General features: G+C 36.0%; 4 protein-coding genes across 10 annotated transcripts; 2 read left to right on the plus strand and 2 right to left on the minus strand.

The window, feature by feature from the left end:
• Window positions 1-60: 60 nt before the first annotated feature.
• On the plus strand, window positions 61-1649 carry LOC124308161 (cytochrome c oxidase subunit 6b-1-like). Its single transcript, XM_046770577.1, has 2 exons — window positions 61-822; window positions 906-1649. Exons 1-2 carry the CDS (start codon window positions 305-307, stop codon window positions 1138-1140), a joined length of 753 nt encoding a protein of 250 aa, XP_046626533.1. The 5' UTR covers window positions 61-304; the 3' UTR covers window positions 1141-1649.
• On the minus strand, window positions 1401-11292 carry LOC124308155 (uncharacterized threonine-rich GPI-anchored glycoprotein PJ4664.02). Of its 4 annotated transcripts, XM_046770560.1 has the most exons (8): window positions 11245-11284; window positions 10633-10904; window positions 5287-9809; window positions 3906-5071; window positions 3486-3764; window positions 2689-3282; window positions 2361-2455; window positions 1401-1895 (listed from the first exon to the last, which is right to left on the minus strand). In XM_046770560.1, the coding sequence occupies exons 2-8, from the start codon at window positions 10868-10870 to the stop codon at window positions 1804-1806; spliced, it is 6987 nt and encodes a 2328-aa protein (XP_046626516.1). In that variant the 5' UTR covers window positions 10871-10904; window positions 11245-11284; the 3' UTR covers window positions 1401-1803. The 4 variants fall into 4 exon arrangements, with proteins under 4 accessions (XP_046626516.1, XP_046626518.1, XP_046626519.1 ...); XM_046770562.1 differs by having other exon boundaries at window positions 2312-2455; window positions 10633-11291; XM_046770563.1 differs by having other exon boundaries at window positions 2307-2455; window positions 10633-11291.
• A 206-nt stretch (window positions 11293-11498) lies between these two features.
• Window positions 11499-13510, plus strand: LOC124308158 (probable ATP-dependent RNA helicase DDX49). The gene is made up of 6 exons (XM_046770569.1): window positions 11499-11641; window positions 11718-11911; window positions 11986-12330; window positions 12444-12616; window positions 12745-13100; window positions 13223-13510. The coding sequence occupies exons 1-6, from the start codon at window positions 11569-11571 to the stop codon at window positions 13456-13458; spliced, it is 1377 nt and encodes a 458-aa protein (XP_046626525.1). The 5' UTR covers window positions 11499-11568; the 3' UTR covers window positions 13459-13510.
• Window positions 13511-14684: 1174 nt separating this feature from the next.
• On the minus strand, window positions 14685-17713 carry LOC124308160 (uncharacterized). Of its 4 annotated transcripts, none has more exons than XM_046770573.1 (6): window positions 17558-17713; window positions 16393-16519; window positions 15864-16136; window positions 15479-15747; window positions 15026-15203; window positions 14685-14858 (listed from the first exon to the last, which is right to left on the minus strand). In XM_046770573.1, exons 2-6 carry the CDS (start codon window positions 16483-16485, stop codon window positions 14718-14720), a joined length of 954 nt encoding a protein of 317 aa, XP_046626529.1. In that variant the 5' UTR covers window positions 16486-16519; window positions 17558-17713; the 3' UTR covers window positions 14685-14717. The 4 variants fall into 4 exon arrangements, with proteins under 4 accessions (XP_046626529.1, XP_046626530.1, XP_046626532.1 ...); XM_046770574.1 differs by having other exon boundaries at window positions 17570-17697; XM_046770576.1 differs by lacking the exon at window positions 17558-17713 and adding an exon at window positions 17040-17060.
• Window positions 17714-18663: the final 950 nt, after the last annotated feature.

Genomic DNA, 18663 nt, shown 5'->3' on the forward strand with positions numbered 1-18663 from the left:
GCAACTGTTCTGAAAGGCATGTTGATTGAGGAATTTTTAGAACTAGCATTTAAGGATCATGATACGGACTGAATTAGTTGAAAATACTTTTGTTCTTTAGGCTTAGCTTTTCAAAGGAATTTGCATCTTGACACACTATCCATGGTATCAACGATGGTAGCTTGTTTAAATGTTTTTGTGATAATCAGTTCCCTTCGCAGCAAAAGTTTTTGTTTTAATGTATGTATAAATTACTTCTATTATATATTCAGTAATAGTCAGTTGTAGCTGCTCAAGAATATTTACGGCATAGTTAGTCACTATTATGTCTGAGCCAAACAAAGGTGATGACACTAATACGCAAAATGCAACTGAGCCTGATCAGCAGACAGTGCCAAAGAAGTACCCTTCTCACATCACGCAAAGTCATAAATCTGTGAAAACTGATCGAGGCATATCGAAGAATGCGAATGAGAGTGCAACAGCATTGACAGATTCTCCACCTGAAATACTGACACAAGTTGCGCAAGAGCCAACTCAGCCGGAAGTAGATTTATCGAAACTAGTAAACGTCACGAGTGAGCCATATGAGCCAGTCAGCTCTCCAAAAATAGACAGCAATCCTGATAGTAAAAGAGATGAAAATCCTCCTCTGGAACAGGTCCCTAAACATTTTTCCGAAAATAAAATAAGTTTAGGTCTGATTGAGGTAGCTGATAAAAAGGAAGGCAAAAAAAAAATTAATCGTAATGACCTGACTGAGGAGGAACTAGATGAAATTTGTGCTGGAAGAGATGGTAATGGAAGGTATACTAAAACAAGAACCCCAGGGCTGGATCCAAGGTAGATCGCTGTACCATTTCCAAATAATATATCTACACAAACTTTTAAATTACCTTACTTTTAAATTAACAAATTTAAATTAGATTCCAGCAAACAAATCAGACATTGAGATGCTTCGTCATGTACACAGACTTCTATCGATGTGAAAATATCCTTGGTGAAGGAAAAGTAGCATGTCAATGGTTCAAAGATGTTTTCACTTCGATATGTCCACTTGACTGGGTTCGCAAGTGGGACGAAGCTCGAGAAGCTGGCCGAATGCCATGGTCAAAAGGCAACAGTCAGGGAAACTTTCCCGGGCATAGTTATGGAGATTGAATCATATCTGATTAATGTACTCAACATCTGTCAAGTGAACTTTTTTTTAACACAGAACCAAGTAATTCAGAAAATTTATTGAAAAGAAATCTGTCCCCATCCTCCTGTTTTTACTGTCATACCGTGGATGCGAAGTTAAAGTAACTGGAAAGATTGCCGCTTGAATTTCGTTTTAGACGGTTATTCTAGATGAGCATCATTTAAAATTATTTATAATATACTACTCTTAATATAACACACTGAATAAAGTAAACGTTTTGTGCCAAAAAATATTAATTTTATTTTACAGGTACATAAGGGTTAATATTTATATATAAATAGAATATAAAAGAAGAGTTTCTTGATTTTCTTCGACTCCTTTACTTCTTGCGGTGTCTTGAAAACTCAAGTTTTGAGCCATAGTAAATTATTTTGAATTTTATACACATATATAACATCAACCACTTGGAAGTTATACTACACTTTCGTTTGATTTTCTTTTTTTTTCAAATCTTCTTTTACAATTTGTACAAAAAAAAAAAAAATTACGTATTGAACACTCTCATACTACTGTCGTTGATAAAAATTAAAATAATACAGTAACAAGATTTAATTAAAAAGTAACAATGCATATCGTAAGAAGTACAAATAAGAATTTTAATTTCTTTTGTAAAGGTCCTTCAGTTATGAAGACAACTTACCATCTCGAGGTGTCGCCGCAGCAACCAATGGGATGGACTCTGCCGCGGCATACTGCACCTCCGACGGAACATTACCTGTAATTTAGGGTGACAAACTCATTAAAGCAGAAGTAAATATCGATAATTGCATTAAAGGGTTCTACTAAGACGTACGATTTTACAGATGTGGTATAAATAAAAAAAATTTCAAAAACCTTGAGCAATACTCCGATGTTAAAGCTTATGGTACAATATATAACTCGAACTACAGTGTTATGAAAAAGTAATATGCTGAAAATCGACCCGAAATTTCAGTATTTACGGTTATTTGCATTTTTATCGTATATACTTGACAACAAATGAATTAGAAATGATTATTCTTCGCGAAGTTTGGGCGTGAAGTTCAAAAACTGAAACTTCGTCGTAACGACAAAACTTCGCACGAAATATGCGCGTGCCAATATATGTGTGACTGTTGCGTGCTTGCGTGTGCGTGTCTAGAACCACCTTACGTATAATTTCTGGCGAGTGCATTTCAGTTAGATGCAGAGAGCTACTAGCCATTTCTGGCAGATTGATGCATAAACTGGCATCCTTCATCTCTGCAGGTCCCCATGAGCTCGTAAGGGCATAGAATACCACTGGGGTCGGTCGTCCTGGATGTTTATGGAATAGAGAAGAAGTCGCTTAGTATCTTAAACGAGTATCCAAAAAACGACATTACTAATATGCCGCAACAATTCGTATGATTTGTAATTGGTCCAAGTATAAATTTTATAAGAATGCGAAAGATGGGAACCCCTGAGTTTTATTTTTTATGAGTCGTCAATAAACATCTATCGTTGAGAACATTGCATGCAGATAGCGTAATCTACTGAAGTCAACCCACCTCGGCACTTTTAGGTGGGTAAGAACAGATTTATAGGGTTGAAGAAGTTTTCGCTGTTCCAGACTGTCCTTTTGACCAATAAGTTCAACTTTTGGACCATCCAAAACGAATTTTGACATGGTAGTTTCACAATCTTGTAAATACTTAGTGACATCATAACTTTCTCCGGAAGGATTCGGGGTGCTGGTTGACTGTGGTAAATTTTTGCAAACACTGCCTGGCAAGAATACCGCTGTTGTGCTGTCCTGGAGTTTTAGCGTTTCTGTTTCTGATACACCAGTTTGTTCTGCCTCCACAACCGCCGTAGATTCCGGATTAGAATTTGAGTGATCTTCCGTTAATGCGACACTAATAGTGATTACAGATTCATCATCTTTCTCTTTACTACTTCCCTGAGAGATACTCTGCGGCGATTGAATCGCCGGACTATCCAGACAGTGGTCAATACTGTTTGTTGAACTCTGAGGATGAACTTGGCTTGGAACATCGCCTCTGTCTACACTGAGAGAAGCTTTTTTTTTGGATAATTGGTGAGTACATCCAGCAACTTGTTTCAGCCGATTATTCAACAGCTGCGCACCTGCAGCTGGTATCCTGAAATATGTGCAGACTAGTGATTTCTGTTGCAAAAAAGAATATGCAAATAGAATATTATTAAACGGAATACATGAATATTATGTAGAATCATCTGCAATAAATAAAATTATTTGATTGATTAGATTTTACCTATTTAGCATAAACTAGTTATCAGCTAAAAATATTATAACCCTCTTGTTAATACTGAAATGAAATCATACTTATAGTTAGCTCCAATAACTAGACATCCTAATCCAAGACAGATTCTGGTCATCTTCACACACTCTCTTCTACCGCTGTTCAACTTTTCATAAGCAACAGTGATGTTGGGCACCATTTTATTGACTCGATCACGTTGTGCCTGAAGTCTCTCCTCTGCCAATTTGAGTTGTTCTTGAAGTTTTTTCACTTCCAATACAGCACGTGTTTGTACATCTCTTTCCATTTCAAGCTGTCGCAAATTCCCAGATATGTCTGATAAATCATCCAGAATAGCATACCTGTATTAAGAAATACTTCCTGATTGCTCTTCATTACCAAAAGTTGACGGATTTCATAACAATAAAATCGCAGATAGTTATTACCCTGAGTCTTAACTACTTGCCAATCAATAAATTAGATAATTTCACTTTGTTGCTCACCGTTTCTTTACTAAATTGTGCTCTACAGTAGCCAAGTAAGATTTCTGTTCACTAGATGGTAACACGGAGATTGAGTCCAGCTCCTTCTTAACATCACCTCTAATCTTCTCCCAGATATCTTTGTTATTTCTTAATTTTTTTGGTTCGTTCACAGATGATTTTGAAACCCCACAATTTTTATTATTACTTTCGGGATTTCCAGATTCCAGTCTGGAGTTATCACTGTTTTCGTTTCTTGAAAGAATAACTGTAGATGCTGAGGAATTTACCAAAGTACTATTCTTTGAATTCTCTCCCTCCCTGGAAATAACTAACGTCGATGCCATAGAATCTACTAAACTATCACGTTTATCGCTGACATCGATTGCCGTTGTGGTTTTTCTGGAATCCATGGAAGGGGAACTGGAAGCAAATCTTGAGGGTGCAGTTATATCAGTCTGATTCTTTTCAATATTCGTGGAAATCTCGGCTGGAGTAAATCCCTGGGGGCTGACTTCTTGAAGTTCTTGATTATTGGACACGGTTAATTTCGTATTCAAGTTTGTACCTCCTCCTAGGCTGACTGTTCTACCAGTCTTTCCTTGTTGCAGTTGTACATGAACATTTTTTAACTTTGACTGACCTTTCATGAAAACTGTAGAATCGTGGGTGTCTTCAGTATTCACTGTATCTTTGGTTGATTTTACCGCTGTTACTAGCCTAGATTGTGATGTGCTCACAGGAATGTACAAGTCAGTTGATTTTTTAGAGGCTATCTTAACATTCGTCGTTTCATTTGGAATTTGAATACTAAGATTTGAAATGGATGGTGTTGAACCATCTGCTTTACTAACAACAGAGGTCGCTCTTGATTTACCACTAGAAATAGTAGTTTTCAAATTGTTCTGAACACTAATATTCCGCAATTTATAATCTTTGCTAGTTGTGGTCATTAGTGACTGAGAATTTAAAGGAGCATTATAATTTTGCCTTGAAGTTATGGGAGATGCTACTGGACTGGCAGGTGACAGCGGACCAGGTGGAGTACCGCTACTTTTACTGCTCGGAGATAGCGGTGAACTGTTATTTCCTAGCACTCGGTGTAACTTCATCTTTTCACGTTCTAAAATCTGTTGCTTCAGACGGCGGTACTCTTCCTGTTGTGAAATTGGTAGATGACGAACAGCCTGTAAGATTAACATAATACATAAAGAGCACTTGATAGAGAAGGTCGTTGGATAACAAAATTATTGAACTAAGCATTGGACAATTGCTTTATTATTCTACCCGGTTCGGAGTTCAAGAAAATTTTGGCAAATTACTGAGAGAACTTCTGTCCCTGTAAATAAAAGACTGTTATTTTATGAATGGGTATTTGCAAAGAAAGATGTTGTTTCCTCACCAATGGAGTTGCGGATAGTACAGGTGATTTCCTATGTGTAGATGGTGCTGGACTGACAGGCTTTTGTGTTACAGCAGTTTTCGTCGAATTGGGATTGGCGGCTGCTGCAGTTTCTTGCTTTTTTCTGACATCTTTCAAAAATAAGTCAACGCTTCTCTCAAATTCCGACATTGGAATAGATAACGCTGGTTTCTGTTCAGATCTGTTGGAATTCACCAGTTCTTGGTGATCTTTATTTAGTAATTCCGTTTCATTTTCACTTTCAGAGTCCGAGGCAAGATTTATAACAAATCTCTGTGTTTCTGATAATGGATTAGTTATCATACCCCTTGATCTACTCCCATCCACCAATTTATTAGCATGTAAACTTATTTGGTTCAATGTTTTGTGGGCATTAGTGATCACTGCTGCCTTTTGTAAGTTCAATTTCTTTTGAAACAAAGTGTTCTGATACTTCTTAGCATTATTGACAACTTTAGTACTCGCAGATATCGGAGTTTTTTTAGCAATTTTCTTTGGAGGTCCTTTGCCACTTGCTGAGATCGATCTTTTCCTTGAAAGAGCTGTAGAGAGTGTTGATTGATCATGAGTCACATTTTCAGGTAATATACTCTTCGCTGTCACAGCATCAGATGTTACTACTTCAGACAATGGTCCTGGAATTGAATTTTTCACAGGTGGATTACTTAACGATGAGGTGTGGCTTGACAATGACAGTGGAGAATCGCTGCTTGAGTTATAAACCAAAGATACCGAAGTCTTTGCGGCAGGAGTATTTGGCAAATCTTCGACAGACTCTGTGCTTGTGTTTGGTGAGCTGTACGACAGATTCGCTAAAACTGTCGTTTTTGTAATTGTATTCATAGGTTCAGGTGGCTTACTCCGCTTTGCCAATGAGGCAAGAAGAATAGCTCTGAGCGCCTCTTCGTCTTCATCGATGCTACTTCTTCTTCGCTTATTTGCTTCAACTTTTTGGCACATCATGTTTTCCAATATCGATTCTCCAGAACCTTCACTATGAATGTTGGCAATAGATGCGGAAGGTTTACCTTCCGTATTGCAGGTGGTTGAGGTATTTGAAATATTTGCAATAGTTTCATTTACATCATTAATTTTTTGTACATTAACATTGATAGTTACCGTATCTGATGTGCTATCATTCGAAGTATTTTCGTGAATACCTAATTCTGTTTTCGAATGCTTTGCACTACTGTAATTATTGCCTTTTTCTATACTTACAGAATGAGTTTGTGGTATAAAAGTCTCTTTAGGTTCTACAAACATGGGAGCAGGTTGCGTCACGTGCTCAGTTTCTTCTGGCTTCCTTCTATCAGTCAGCGAATGGTGATTCATTTCCATTCCTTTATCATTTAGTTTATCTGCAGATGGTGTTTTCAAATCATTCGATAGCCTAAGAGATTTTTTATCACTCCTCCTCTCATTCTTACTGTTTGAAACAGACTGAATCTTACTTCGCCTGTTGCTCTCTCTGCTACTTTTTTGTACCACAGGTTTCTGTGACTTATTCCTTGAATTACGAGTTTTCTGCACAGAGATTTTGGGACTATGAATTTTTCCTGATCGATTAGACTTTGAATGCTGTTTGCAACGCAAAACAATTTCTGGACTAATAGATTCTTCAGGCGCTATAGCATTTGCAACGGTTGTTACTGTATGTTTGGTTCCTATACTTTTATTGTTCATCAACGATTTACTTGTATGCTTCGATTTGGTTCTAGCTGGCTTGCTTGTTTTTGATTCTTTTTTCCTCTCTACGTCGGTACTCCCATTCCGTTTTTTGGCTGATTCTTTCTTAGAATTTCTTAACGTATCACTATGTCCTTGGTATTGTGCAACAGTTGTTTGGAATTCTGATACAGATTCTGGTAATTTTCCTATTGTTTCCACAATTATTGAACGAGTTTCTAACTGTTGCACCTGATCAGTTGACATGCACGTTTTGCTTGAAGACCGAATTGCTTGTTTATTTTGTGACGGTGCTGGTTGATCATTTTCGGAATTCTCATGATCTTCTAGAGTTGAATTATCATTGGCAGAAAAATTGAATGCAGATGGTTTAACCATGTTGAGATGAGGTTTTTTAATCACAGGAGCAAGTTTGATGGGTTTAAAGAGTCGACTACTATTAGTTGATTCAGTAGAAATCTCTACAGGTTGCATTTCTGCGCTCTTGAAAGCTGGTTCAAGATGAGGATCAATTTTTTTAGGAGGCAACGGTTGCTGAAGATTTTTGTTTGACCTCAAAATTGATGCGGGTACTAGAGATTTGTTTACCAAAGTTGGAATTTTATTAGCATCTTTCGTAACATCTGGAACTCCTTGAAGATACAACGGTTCTTGGCTAAGTTTCAATATCTCTTGAGATATGGCATCAGGAATATGAATTTCTATATCTCTAAGCTCTGCAGGCATAGGGACTAGCGGACTTCCATCCAAATCTGTCTCTGGCAAATCATCTACCTCGATCATAGTATCCTCAGGAGAATTCAGCAATGAATTAAAAGCAGATCCGATATCTGCATCCATTGACGAGGTTTGTGACATGTTTTCTTTTTCTATCTCCACCATTTTCTTAGGGCAATCTATTGGCGACAATGCTAAATTTTCTGTGATGTTGCTGTTTGATATTTTACTAATATCCTGTGATGAAGTTGAAATTAGGTTGATATGAATTAACGCACTTCTATTACGTTTGCTTTTTTTCATATCGGATTCTTGGAAATGTGAAACATTAGAAAACAATGGTGTAGTATTCAATTCAAAATCACACACTGGAGTATCTGTTGGTGAGTAAGGAGTATCAGGTATGTGATTGGGGTCTGAATTACAGTGGGAATCAACTTGGGGCGACAAGTATATATCAGGAGTAGTGATGGGCTCCGATGGAGAGTAAGGTGTAGTAGGTAAATAATCACCCAACTGTGGACAATGATTATTTTCTAATATCTGAGTCATATTATTTGGAAAACAGGGTGAACTTGTGGGAGACTGTGAACTTGGAAGAACATGTTTACTTGAATCAACATTATTTTCAGACATTTTGTTCAGTGGGAGATAAGATGCCCCTGTTAGTGTTTTAATCTTCGCACTTCCTAGAACTTGTAAATCTAAATTGTCCGAAACTGTTATCTGACTAGTTGGTGTGATAAATGATACATCTGAATGATGAATACCAAGCAGCTCCGTGTCTACGGGAATGTTTTGCGAGATTCGATCAGTAGGTGAATAAGGTTCTGCTTCTTTTTCTTTATCCAGTTCTACTTCGGAATCCAATTCCATGTCTTCAGGATTAGTATTCTCATTAAGCTCTCTAGTAGGTGTAACCGGTGGCGTTTCAAATTTTTTTTCTTCCTCATCAGGAATAGGAATACTGTCTAAGAAGCTCTGACTGAATGGGCTTTCTGTGTTAGTCCGAGCAGAGGGTGGACGTTTTTTCGATTTACCTACCATTACTCCGCGTTGCATTCTGTCTTGATGCTTCTTCACCACGGCTGACCGAAGAGCAATCATGCGTAATTCCAAATCCTCGACATCTTCATCAATATTATTAATCTCCCGCTGTGTACTTTCTTCAAGTTCCGTATCTTCTTGAACCTTTTCATTTTTTTTTGGTTTAGTTTCCAACGCCATTTTACGTAAAAGTGCCAAGTCTTCCTCATCGTCGTCATCTTCAACAAATTTACTCTCTCTATTTGACTTCATTGTAAAGTCACTACTCCCATTATCAGCTTTAATCATGTTATTCAACTTGTCCTTTAAAGAAGGTCTGTGTTCCTTGAGTTTATCTACATTTCGATTCGCTGATAGTGAGCCAACTGTCTTCAAATGCCTGACCTTCTTCAAAAGTTTGTTGACATTGCCGTACATGTCAATATAAGTATTCGTCGGGGACATAGAACTCCTGAGCTGCCTTCTAACAGGTGATTTTACAGGTGAATGAGGCGATAATCTTCTACCTGGAGATCGAGGCCTACGAATAGGTGATTTTCGCAAAACAGGTAACCGTGGATGTCCTAATGGTGACCTTGATTTAATAAAAGGTGATCTCCCTCTACCGATGGGTGACCTATGCCTTCTCATGGGTGATTTTGCAATTCTGGACCTATTGTAAGGAGATCCTGGACGTTTATGTGGAGAATTTGACTCTCTCCGATGTAGCCTCGGCAAGTGATTATCCTTTAAGACTTGTGAGTCATGCTTTTGTATAACAGAAGATTCAGGCATTAGATTAGTCGCAGTATTTACTGCGGCATTTTCAGCAGTTACGGACGAGATTTGAGACCGTTTTTTTTTTCTACGCTTTCGGATCTTTGTGGTTTTTGCTTGCGGTAGAGTCAGTACTTGTTTAACAGTGTCAGCAAGACCGACAATCTCCATATCACTATCACTCGAGATTGGTATGAGGTCATTATTATTTTCTTGTAAAGTAGATGAGCAGTGCTTGGAACCAGAATAGCCAGAATCTTTGGTGTGGTCACAGTTTTCTTTTTCTTGTACTGCATCTTAAGGGGAAAAATATTCTGCTTACAGATTAGAAAAGTGCAACACGGATATTATAAATACAAAACAATATAATGAATAAATAAATATAAACCATCAACTATGCATGCAAAAGGTAACTACGCCGTTCTTTCGGTAATAATCAAAGGTAGCTCAATGTTCAAATATTAGATTACTTGTATTACTCAGGGATTTCAAAAGAAATCAAATTACCAAATTATTACTTTGGAAACTCTTTACCAGACTGACATTATTGAAATGACTCGGTCAATGATTCACTTTATACTGAGCTCAATATTTGTCTAATCCTGGAATAGATATGAGCTTGATCGTTCAAGGCATTCGTAGAATTGAAGTCAGAAAATATTTACGAGATGATTTGAACGTTAGACAAAATATTGAAGTTACAAACTTAGGAAACGTGCTTTTCACTGTTTCATTTTCATTTCAAACTTCTGAATTCTAGTAATTATCTCCGAAAAACAATTCCTTTAGGTATAGGAACACATCAATAATTTTTTTTTTTCAAGGTAGCCTAGACTTGTAATAAAACAGATTCTAATACTTCCAAGTCTGGACAATTTTTTTTTGAGAATGCAAGTAGAGTAGTATACCTTGAATTCGTAGTAAATTTAATTCACTGTGCTCAGTGTGAACTGAGTGTAATTTTCCTTGCTTCCACTGTATTAAAACAATGATAAATTAGGAAAATCACATTCAGTACCGACTCGTGAACGGTCAAACTCATTGCAAAGCAAATGAAAGTTGACGGTTCCATCAACATTCAAGTGATAATAAAGAGAAAGAAATCATTTTTTAAATCACCTTTTTTCATCGAGCTTTTCAAGGTGTTTGTTTTTGTTGGCGCAACGCACCAAATGGCGCATTGTTTTGTGGACAAACAGATGGGACACTGCCCGGCTGTTCTGCGTCTCAAATTGCACCTGTCATTGAGTTGGCCTTCTTCCGAGGAGCTTACATCTTCCAATGATATTTCACCCTCTTCTTTCTCGTCCAATATTTCAATGACTTCGGTACAACCGCTGGATAAATCACTAGCCATTTTTTTCACTTCGTACTTGTGAAGCTATAATTGACTGATAGAGTATTATCATAAAAATTATCTCACGAATATTCGTAGAGCATTGTCAGAACATATTATATGCTATACCGATTTAACATGTGTATAGAATACACCATGCTAAAACTGATCATTTCTTTTTTACTTTATCTTCCCCAATCTTATCAATTCAAGGTTAATTACGCACAACAGCGATTCTATGAATTATCAAAGAAATGTACTACATTCTAAGCTGGATATTCACAGCAATCCTCTTCTAGGCAACGGCTCATCGTTTACGACAACCGATCATGAAAAATTAACTGTGTAACGGTTCCAGGGATGTCGTATCACATAAAATAACGTTATTCACTTACTACATTGTTCGCACATCTCTTCGTTATCGCCATGACACTAATCTGGGTGGTGAAATGGTGGTGAATTGGTTTATGAACGCTTAGTGTATTCATTGTGTCATATCGAGTGTTTTCATTGGTTATTTCTGACCAAATATTCGCTTTGATACGTGCACAGAATGCGCCAAAATATTAGTACGACCCTCTCGCGGTGAAACAGAAGCATTAAATGTAACCCAACCAACCTGCGTTCAGAAAATCTGCTCAACTGCCGAGCATGCAGGCATGCGGGTGCGTGAATGTGGTGAACAAAAATATAACCTAAAAAATTGATACCTCGTAAAAATGATTGACAAAGTAAACTCGTTCGTCGATCTGAAGCTCAATTCCTGGATTGTCAAACAATGTAATTCCATTGGTACGTCAGATTAATTTTTTATACACAGTACGAATAGCTGCGTGAAAAATAATTTAATCTTCGTGACAATTCTTAGGATTGAAAAAGCCTACTCCTATTCAAGCCAACTGTATTCCTCGAATTTTGGCTGGAGAAGATTGTATCGGCTGCGCTAAAACTGGAAGTGGCAAAACTTTGGCTTTTGCTTTACCGATTCTACAAAAGCTATGCGAAGATCCATATGGAATATTTGCTCTTATTCTTACTCCAACAAGAGAATTGGCGTTTCAGGTGTATATCGTACAAACTCTTGCTTGTGATCCAATATTTACAACTGTTCTGCTAATATCAGAATTTCTATTTAGATTGCAGATCAGTTTTCAGTGATTGGTCAAGCTATAAACTTGAAAAAATCAGTCATTGTTGGCGGAATGGATATGATGATTCAGGGAAAAGAGTTAGCTAAGCATCCTCATATTGTTGTTGCTACTCCTGGGCGTTTGGCTGACCATTTAGAAAGCTGTGATACATTTACTTTAAAAAGAATTAAATTTCTGGTGCTTGATGAAGCTGATCGTTTACTCAGCGGACAATTTGATGAGCAGATTAAAACAATATTTCAAGCTTTACCCAAACAAAAACAGTCCTTACTCTTCAGTGCTACTATTACTGATGCCTTGGATCAAGTTCAGAAGGTCTCCTCAAACAAGGTAAAAATATATTATACTTTCTCACACATGCAGAGAATTTTTCTATCGCTTATTGCCAGTTAATTTTTTATTATTACTAATCAAAAATATAATTTCATAATGTGCTTTCATAGGTTTACATGTGGGAATCTAAGGAGGAATCTGGTGTAGCAACAGTTGACCAATTAGAGCAGCATTACGTGCTGAGCCCAAAAGAAGCTCGAGACGCTTACTTGGTTGAAGTAATCAGAATGTTTAGAAGCAATAACGAAAACGGATCTATTATGATTTTCACAGATACTTGCAAGTGAGTAAGCTAAACGTGTACATTTCAAATACTTCAACTACTTGGTAACTCTTTAATAACGATGCAATGTAAAAGTAATACTATGCCTAAATTATACAATTTATTACACATTTATAATTCTTTTGCAGGAATTGTCAACTACTGTGCATGACCCTAAACGAAGTTGGTTTTACAAATGTTGCTCTACATGCAATGATAAAACAAAGAGAAAGGTTATCAGCCCTCAGTAAATTCAAATCAAACCATGTAAGGATACTTATTGCTACTGAGGTTGCTGCCAGAGGATTGGATATTCCAACGGTAGAATTAGTAATCAATCATACAGTCCCCAATATTCCAAAAGAGTATATTCACAGAGTGGGAAGAACAGCGAGAGCTGGGAGAGGTGGAATGGCTATTACTATAGTGACACCAAATGATATTAAATTAATCCATGCCATTGAAGAAATTATTGGAACGAAACTGACAGAGTTCAAAATTGATGGTAGGTAGATTCAAGAAAATTGAGTTACCAAAATTATTAAATTTGATAGTAAATATTGACAGAATAATCTACTTAAGCAAAAAGTAATTATCGGATTTTTTTTTGTTAATTTACAATTGCAGATAAAGAAGTTGTGACAATTTTTACCCAAATATCTGTGACGAAACGAGAAGCTGAAATAAAGCTTGATGAGACTGACTTTTACGAAAAAAAGTTAATAAATAAAAGAAAAAAGCTGATTTTGGAAGGGAAAGACCCTGATGAAGAAGAGGAAAAACTGATGAAAAAAATTCAGAAACACAGGAAACCAATAAAAAAGGCAAAATTGAATAACATAGAAAGCAGTAGTTCAAGCTGATATATCGGTACAAATGTATTTACAAAATGAAATATATTTTGCATTAATATTATTAATACTGTGTTTTCTATCAATATCTGATCCCTGTATTTTGCTCGTATTACAACACGACACTTACCTCACCTACCGTACTATGATTCTAGAGAATTAGTATAAGAATGTTACAAATAATCGAATGTTGAATCATTGAATTCATCTTAACGTGTATGATGTTTTAACTGTATGTAAGATTCAGTACATTTTAGTATCAAAGAAGGCAATTACTGGATATGTTCAGCATCTAATAAAGGGCTTTTACGACTCGTTTCATTGAAATTATTTATGATGAAACGAGATCTAGTGAAAACTCATCTTTTCATTTTCTAGGAGATTACAATAACTTCCTGTTTTCTCAGAAAACAGAGAAACGGCCAGTTAAATAATAATTTCCAATATTAAGTATTGTGCATTTCTACAAACATTAAAATTGAATTCGCAAGTCAGTCCATAAAGTAAAAGTAGACCATGAGTTCGCTGTAGACGTTAAGTTAATTCCTGAGTACGTGACACAAATTACAGGTACGGTCCCTACCTATATCATTACTTATGTGGAAACATTCCTCAATATTAGATTCACATAATCATATTCCTTTTGCTTTATAGCGGATACACGCTCGCTAATTAATGGGGTCAGCCGGTAAACGAACGTTCGTGATTTACCGTGTAAGGATTAGATGTATGTGAAGTTAGAATCTCGAAAATATTTAATCTGCATTGTAGTATTTACTTGTAACAAATTTTTTTGTACTTGAAGAAATTTATTTCGTCAAAACACATGAATGAAAGATAGAGCATTTTCCTATGTAATATACGCTTCTGACTTAAACTTGTATATACATAATTCTAAAATTTCATCAGTCCTTGTAAAATATGCTGATCACATTCGATAGAAATTTATTGTATTATCAGCCTGCCTTGAATTAACTATTGAGCCCTTTAGTGTGCAGAGTTACGAACTAGTAGAAAAAGGTAAACACATAGATATCTTATCTAACTGAATAACAGTTTCGTACAATTATGCCATGGTTCATTCACATTGGTAATGTGGCAATCGTATCTCGCGACATTTAGCCAAAGGCTCGATTAAAAATTAATTATGCGACGGCAAGGCATTTTTATACTTTCAAGGTTTAGTAAAATCAATTAATATTGCCAGCGTAGTTAACCACGTTAATATGAAACCTATGAAAATTTGAAGTATATTTATTTAATAGTCGAAATTACATGCGGGCTCTGATCTTTTCTTCATTTCGTATTAATCCCAGTTTATCCAGAAACGTGTACAATTCTGTAACATACTCTTTAGGGTGCTTGTGAAAATGTCCAACATGAGGGGATGTTTCAAAAATTTTCATGTATGTCTGAAAAAGGAATTTCAAATTTTAACAATCTTCATCGCTAAATAGGTTGTCAAGTGATCAAGAAAAACGATACGACGTATTATAAATTGAGTGTACATATTTACTCAATTTCAATTATTATTAAACCATATTTTTTTATTAAAGACGTAATTATTCGCAATACTAACCTCAATACCCAGAGAATCCCAAGAATCTTTCACCCTTTGGTTACACTTCAGAGCTCCCACAGGATCAGTCTTGCTGACCAAAAACAGAGCCGGAGCATGTACTAAATTTGTGTGAAACAGTTGACTAGAACGAATGTAGTACTGTGTTGCTTGCTTGTGAAATGTTGCCAAATGATACCTATAAAGTTGATGCATAAGTTAATAATAGTGCAGAAAATAGTACACGTTGGACAAATCAGTGATAGCGTATTGTGAGCAAAGAAAACAGAACATCAAAAATTGTATTATTAATGGTATGGGCTAAAAACATTTCTTCTGACAGCTCATTATTGGGAGCAGAAAAACTTCAGGAAAAAAGGCTCAAACTAATAAGAGATTCCAGAGTTCAAGTTAGAATAAACAGTGAATTAGAGTAAAGATAATACACACTAAAATGAGAAAATTCAAATGTACTCGAGATATTTTTTCATCACTCCTTGGAGCATGGCATTATTTGGAAAGACTGCAAGCGGGGTTCCAATTGATATTTCGCTAATGTCAGCCGCGCTGTCCCAAATTTGCCCGACTATACGTCCAATAACAGGATCATATTTCTGCCGATTGTTAATTATTAGGTCCAAAGTTTCACCCCACATGTAACCACCAACCGAAAATCCATGCAAAAGCACTTGACGGTAGTTCTGATTCTGTTCCAAAAATGCGAGTAAATCTGCTGCGACCAGCTGAAAGACATACTTATGTTGCTCATATTTATCAAAGAATTTTTCATAGAGTTTATAGAATTCAAATAAGTACTCGAGGTATAAATGCATTTGTATTTTCCTGTAGTTATACTCACACGGGATCCTTTCACTGGCCAAATAAGTTGCCACGGACTGATCGAAACAGTCACTACATCAAAGCCCTGTTCCATATAGAAGTTTGCAAATTTCATAATATGTTTTCTTTTGGATAACAGCCACGATAAGATAACAAGTAAAGGACGACCTTCAGGCAGGTTCAATTGAAAATTACTACTCTGTGTCCCAACATTATTATCCTGTGATATAAGCTCAATATTTTTCGAAATATGGTGAGTGGATAATAATCTGTGGGTAAATATACTAGCCACCTGAAATCAACAAGGGTTTCATCTATGTTAATAAAAAAAACATATACAGATTACGAAATGGGCAGTATGTTACTTGCATTACGTATGTATAATACATAGTGAGTAGAAACATTTGGATATAATTACAAATGCAAATAAGTTATGACTACAAACAATAAGTCTATTACGATACAGGATTTTAAGAATATACATGGTGTTCAGACGATGAATATAAGTGAATAAGTAGTCGCCAATTACGAAAGACATTTTTTCTCACCAAACGTTGATTGTCTTGTAACAATCGAACCCGAGTATGAAATTGAGCTGAAGTTCTCCCAAAAACTGAAAGAGCCACTCTTATCGCCGTCATGTTTCAATTTGACTTATTAAAATCCAAGTAATACCTAAAATATGAGAAACAAATTTCCTTATTTCCATATTATATTTCACGAGTAAAAATTGAGCAATGAACGATAAACTTCGATTTAATAACTCGGAATTGCCGAAATTGCGAAGCTGTGTTAATAAATTGTTTTTAATCTTCAAACCATTTTACATTTATTGTCACCTTTTATTATTATTTTAATCGTCTACTGTGTAATCATTAAGTCTAATATGAATTGAGCGTTCTATGTATTTTAAAAATGCAATAATGGAGTTGATTGCAACGAAACCCTGGCAAATAGCTGCATACGTGGATGGGGTATTTAATTATAAGGTATTGTATACACGAATGCGATACAGAATATTACAACCTGATAATATAATTTTAAGTAAATTTCTAGTTGCAATGCGACGTTTTGAAATACTGCGTGTCAACAACACACGCGAATTGAAATTCTTCATTAATAATTCTTAATTAATATTTTCTTATTTTTCCCCGAGATTTTTCCCCCGTTGTATTGAGAACCGTAATCTGTTTACTTGAAGATTTGAACGGGTCCAAAAAATAGCATGTGTATGTAATATGTACAGTCGTGGTTGCTGCAATAGTTTCGCCGTGCTTATCAGTGCTTATACCGTTAGAAACCTTATATTTCACGAAAGGACTAACGGCGATGTTGTTTCTTTTGTTCTCATTTATACCACTTATCGATCGTTAGTCGATGTTCGCACACATCCCCTTTTATAAATTAATAAATAACCATCATTCGCGCCCACATCGAGCAGCATCGAGTAAAACACTTGTCTCGTTTTGCCGTCGGAATCTGGATTGATAATGGCACGTATTTTGCATACAGTGCGTACATGTCACAAGAAGTAAATGCAATATCGCATCGCAACACGTTGTGTCGTGAAAACATATCAAACATTCGGTAGAAATATATCACAGCAGAAGAAAGCGAGCCAATAAAAACGCGGTAAAATACACTTTTGACTGATTCAAAAAAATTTTCTTATCTTTTTCTTTTTTGTAATCACGTACGATCTATTATACGAACCTAAATACAGACCGGTATACGGAACATGAAACTGAAGGCCGGTTCTAATAGTACTGCCGACTGCCGATGTGCCGAGTCGCAAGGAACGTAGCGAAGTAACGGCGAAGCTTCCCATACTCGAGCTTTGACCAAGCTGAGGCTACCATTAAAACATATATCATTGCCCACAGGCTACCTGTCACTTATCAGCATATGTGCATCCGTGTGACAAGCTGGCTGTGACGTTATGATAATTGCCTCCTTACCGCCACGCGTTCGCATTTACTTTATATTCTAATATGACCGCACATTTACTTACAATCTATACTTACACACAAAAATAGATGATAAGGTTAAAATGTTCTTTCGCATAATAAGCTGTTAGAATAGAAACATTGTACGCATGCACGCGTAACATGCATCGAGCATATCTTGCGCATGCGATCGGAAAATGAGTATTGCTTGGATCTGTACTTTTTGCCAATTAAATACGCGGCATTAACAAAAACCAGGACTGCCGTTAGTATTTTGGAACTTCTGACACGTGTGTTGCTTTCAAAAGACATGCGGTCGTCACGTGAAAAAATTTGCAGACGTTTCGGGTCTTCTATCGCAGCTGTGGATGTACACGAATTATAATCTTTCGTAATATCTGAGTTTTATCTCCAGTTTTAAGATTACTTTGTAAGCGATTACTGTTTCTGACACATGCAGTGCACATTGCATACCTGGATTAGATTATGTACTGCTCTGGAATCATATCAGTACAAATTATTGCGTAAGGGTATTATGATTGTAATTTGTTAAGATTTAAGTATTATATATGTATATATAATTTTTACTGATCACGTTCCTTTATTACTATTATTACCGGCTATTTAAATATTACAAATGACTACCGTACATGTAAAATACAACATACACAACATTAATATAATATATGTATTATTTATACGATGGTACAATATTTTATAATATATGTATATGAATACCACTGAATATACTTCTTGAAATAAAAATATGACCACTAACTAGAGAAGATTATATAATTATTTTACCTAATGAGTTTTAAATAAGACAATGCAAAGTATGCGGTTTCGTCATATTAATAAGTAGTGTTGTATATC

Source organism: Neodiprion virginianus, chromosome 6 (genome assembly GCF_021901495.1).
Source record: "Neodiprion virginianus isolate iyNeoVirg1 chromosome 6, iyNeoVirg1.1, whole genome shotgun sequence".
NCBI lineage: Eukaryota > Metazoa > Arthropoda > Insecta > Hymenoptera > Diprionidae > Neodiprion > Neodiprion virginianus.

Excerpts from the sequence above, each read along its gene's own strand:
- LOC124308161 (XM_046770577.1), top strand. The coding sequence starts at position 305 with ATGTCTGAGCCAAACAAAGGTGATGACACTAATACGCAAAATGCAACT. Across the intron at positions 823-905 it reads ACCCCAGGGCTGGATCCAAG|ATTCCAGCAAACAAATCAGA; the intron begins GTAGATCGCTGT and ends AATTTAAATTAG.
- LOC124308155 (XM_046770560.1), bottom strand. The coding sequence starts at position 10,870 with ATGGCTAGTGATTTATCCAGCGGTTGTACCGAAGTCATTGAAATATTG. Across the intron at positions 9,810-10,632 it reads GAAAAGCTCGATGAAAAAAG|ATGCAGTACAAGAAAAAGAA; the intron begins GTGATTTAAAAA and ends TTTCCCCTTAAG. Across the intron at positions 2,456-2,688 it reads ACCCACCTAAAAGTGCCGAG|GACGACCGACCCCAGTGGTA; the intron begins GTGGGTTGACTT and ends ATAAACATCCAG.
- LOC124308158 (XM_046770569.1), top strand. The coding sequence starts at position 11,569 with ATGATTGACAAAGTAAACTCGTTCGTCGATCTGAAGCTCAATTCCTGG. Across the intron at positions 11,642-11,717 it reads CAAACAATGTAATTCCATTG|GATTGAAAAAGCCTACTCCT; the intron begins GTACGTCAGATT and ends GACAATTCTTAG. Across the intron at positions 12,331-12,443 it reads AGAAGGTCTCCTCAAACAAG|GTTTACATGTGGGAATCTAA; the intron begins GTAAAAATATAT and ends GTGCTTTCATAG.
- LOC124308160 (XM_046770573.1), bottom strand. The coding sequence starts at position 16,485 with ATGACGGCGATAAGAGTGGCTCTTTCAGTTTTTGGGAGAACTTCAGCT. Across the intron at positions 15,748-15,863 it reads GGCCAGTGAAAGGATCCCGT|CTGGTCGCAGCAGATTTACT; the intron begins GTGAGTATAACT and ends TATGTCTTTCAG. Across the intron at positions 15,204-15,478 it reads GTGATGAAAAAATATCTCGA|GTATCATTTGGCAACATTTC; the intron begins GTACATTTGAAT and ends TCAACTTTATAG.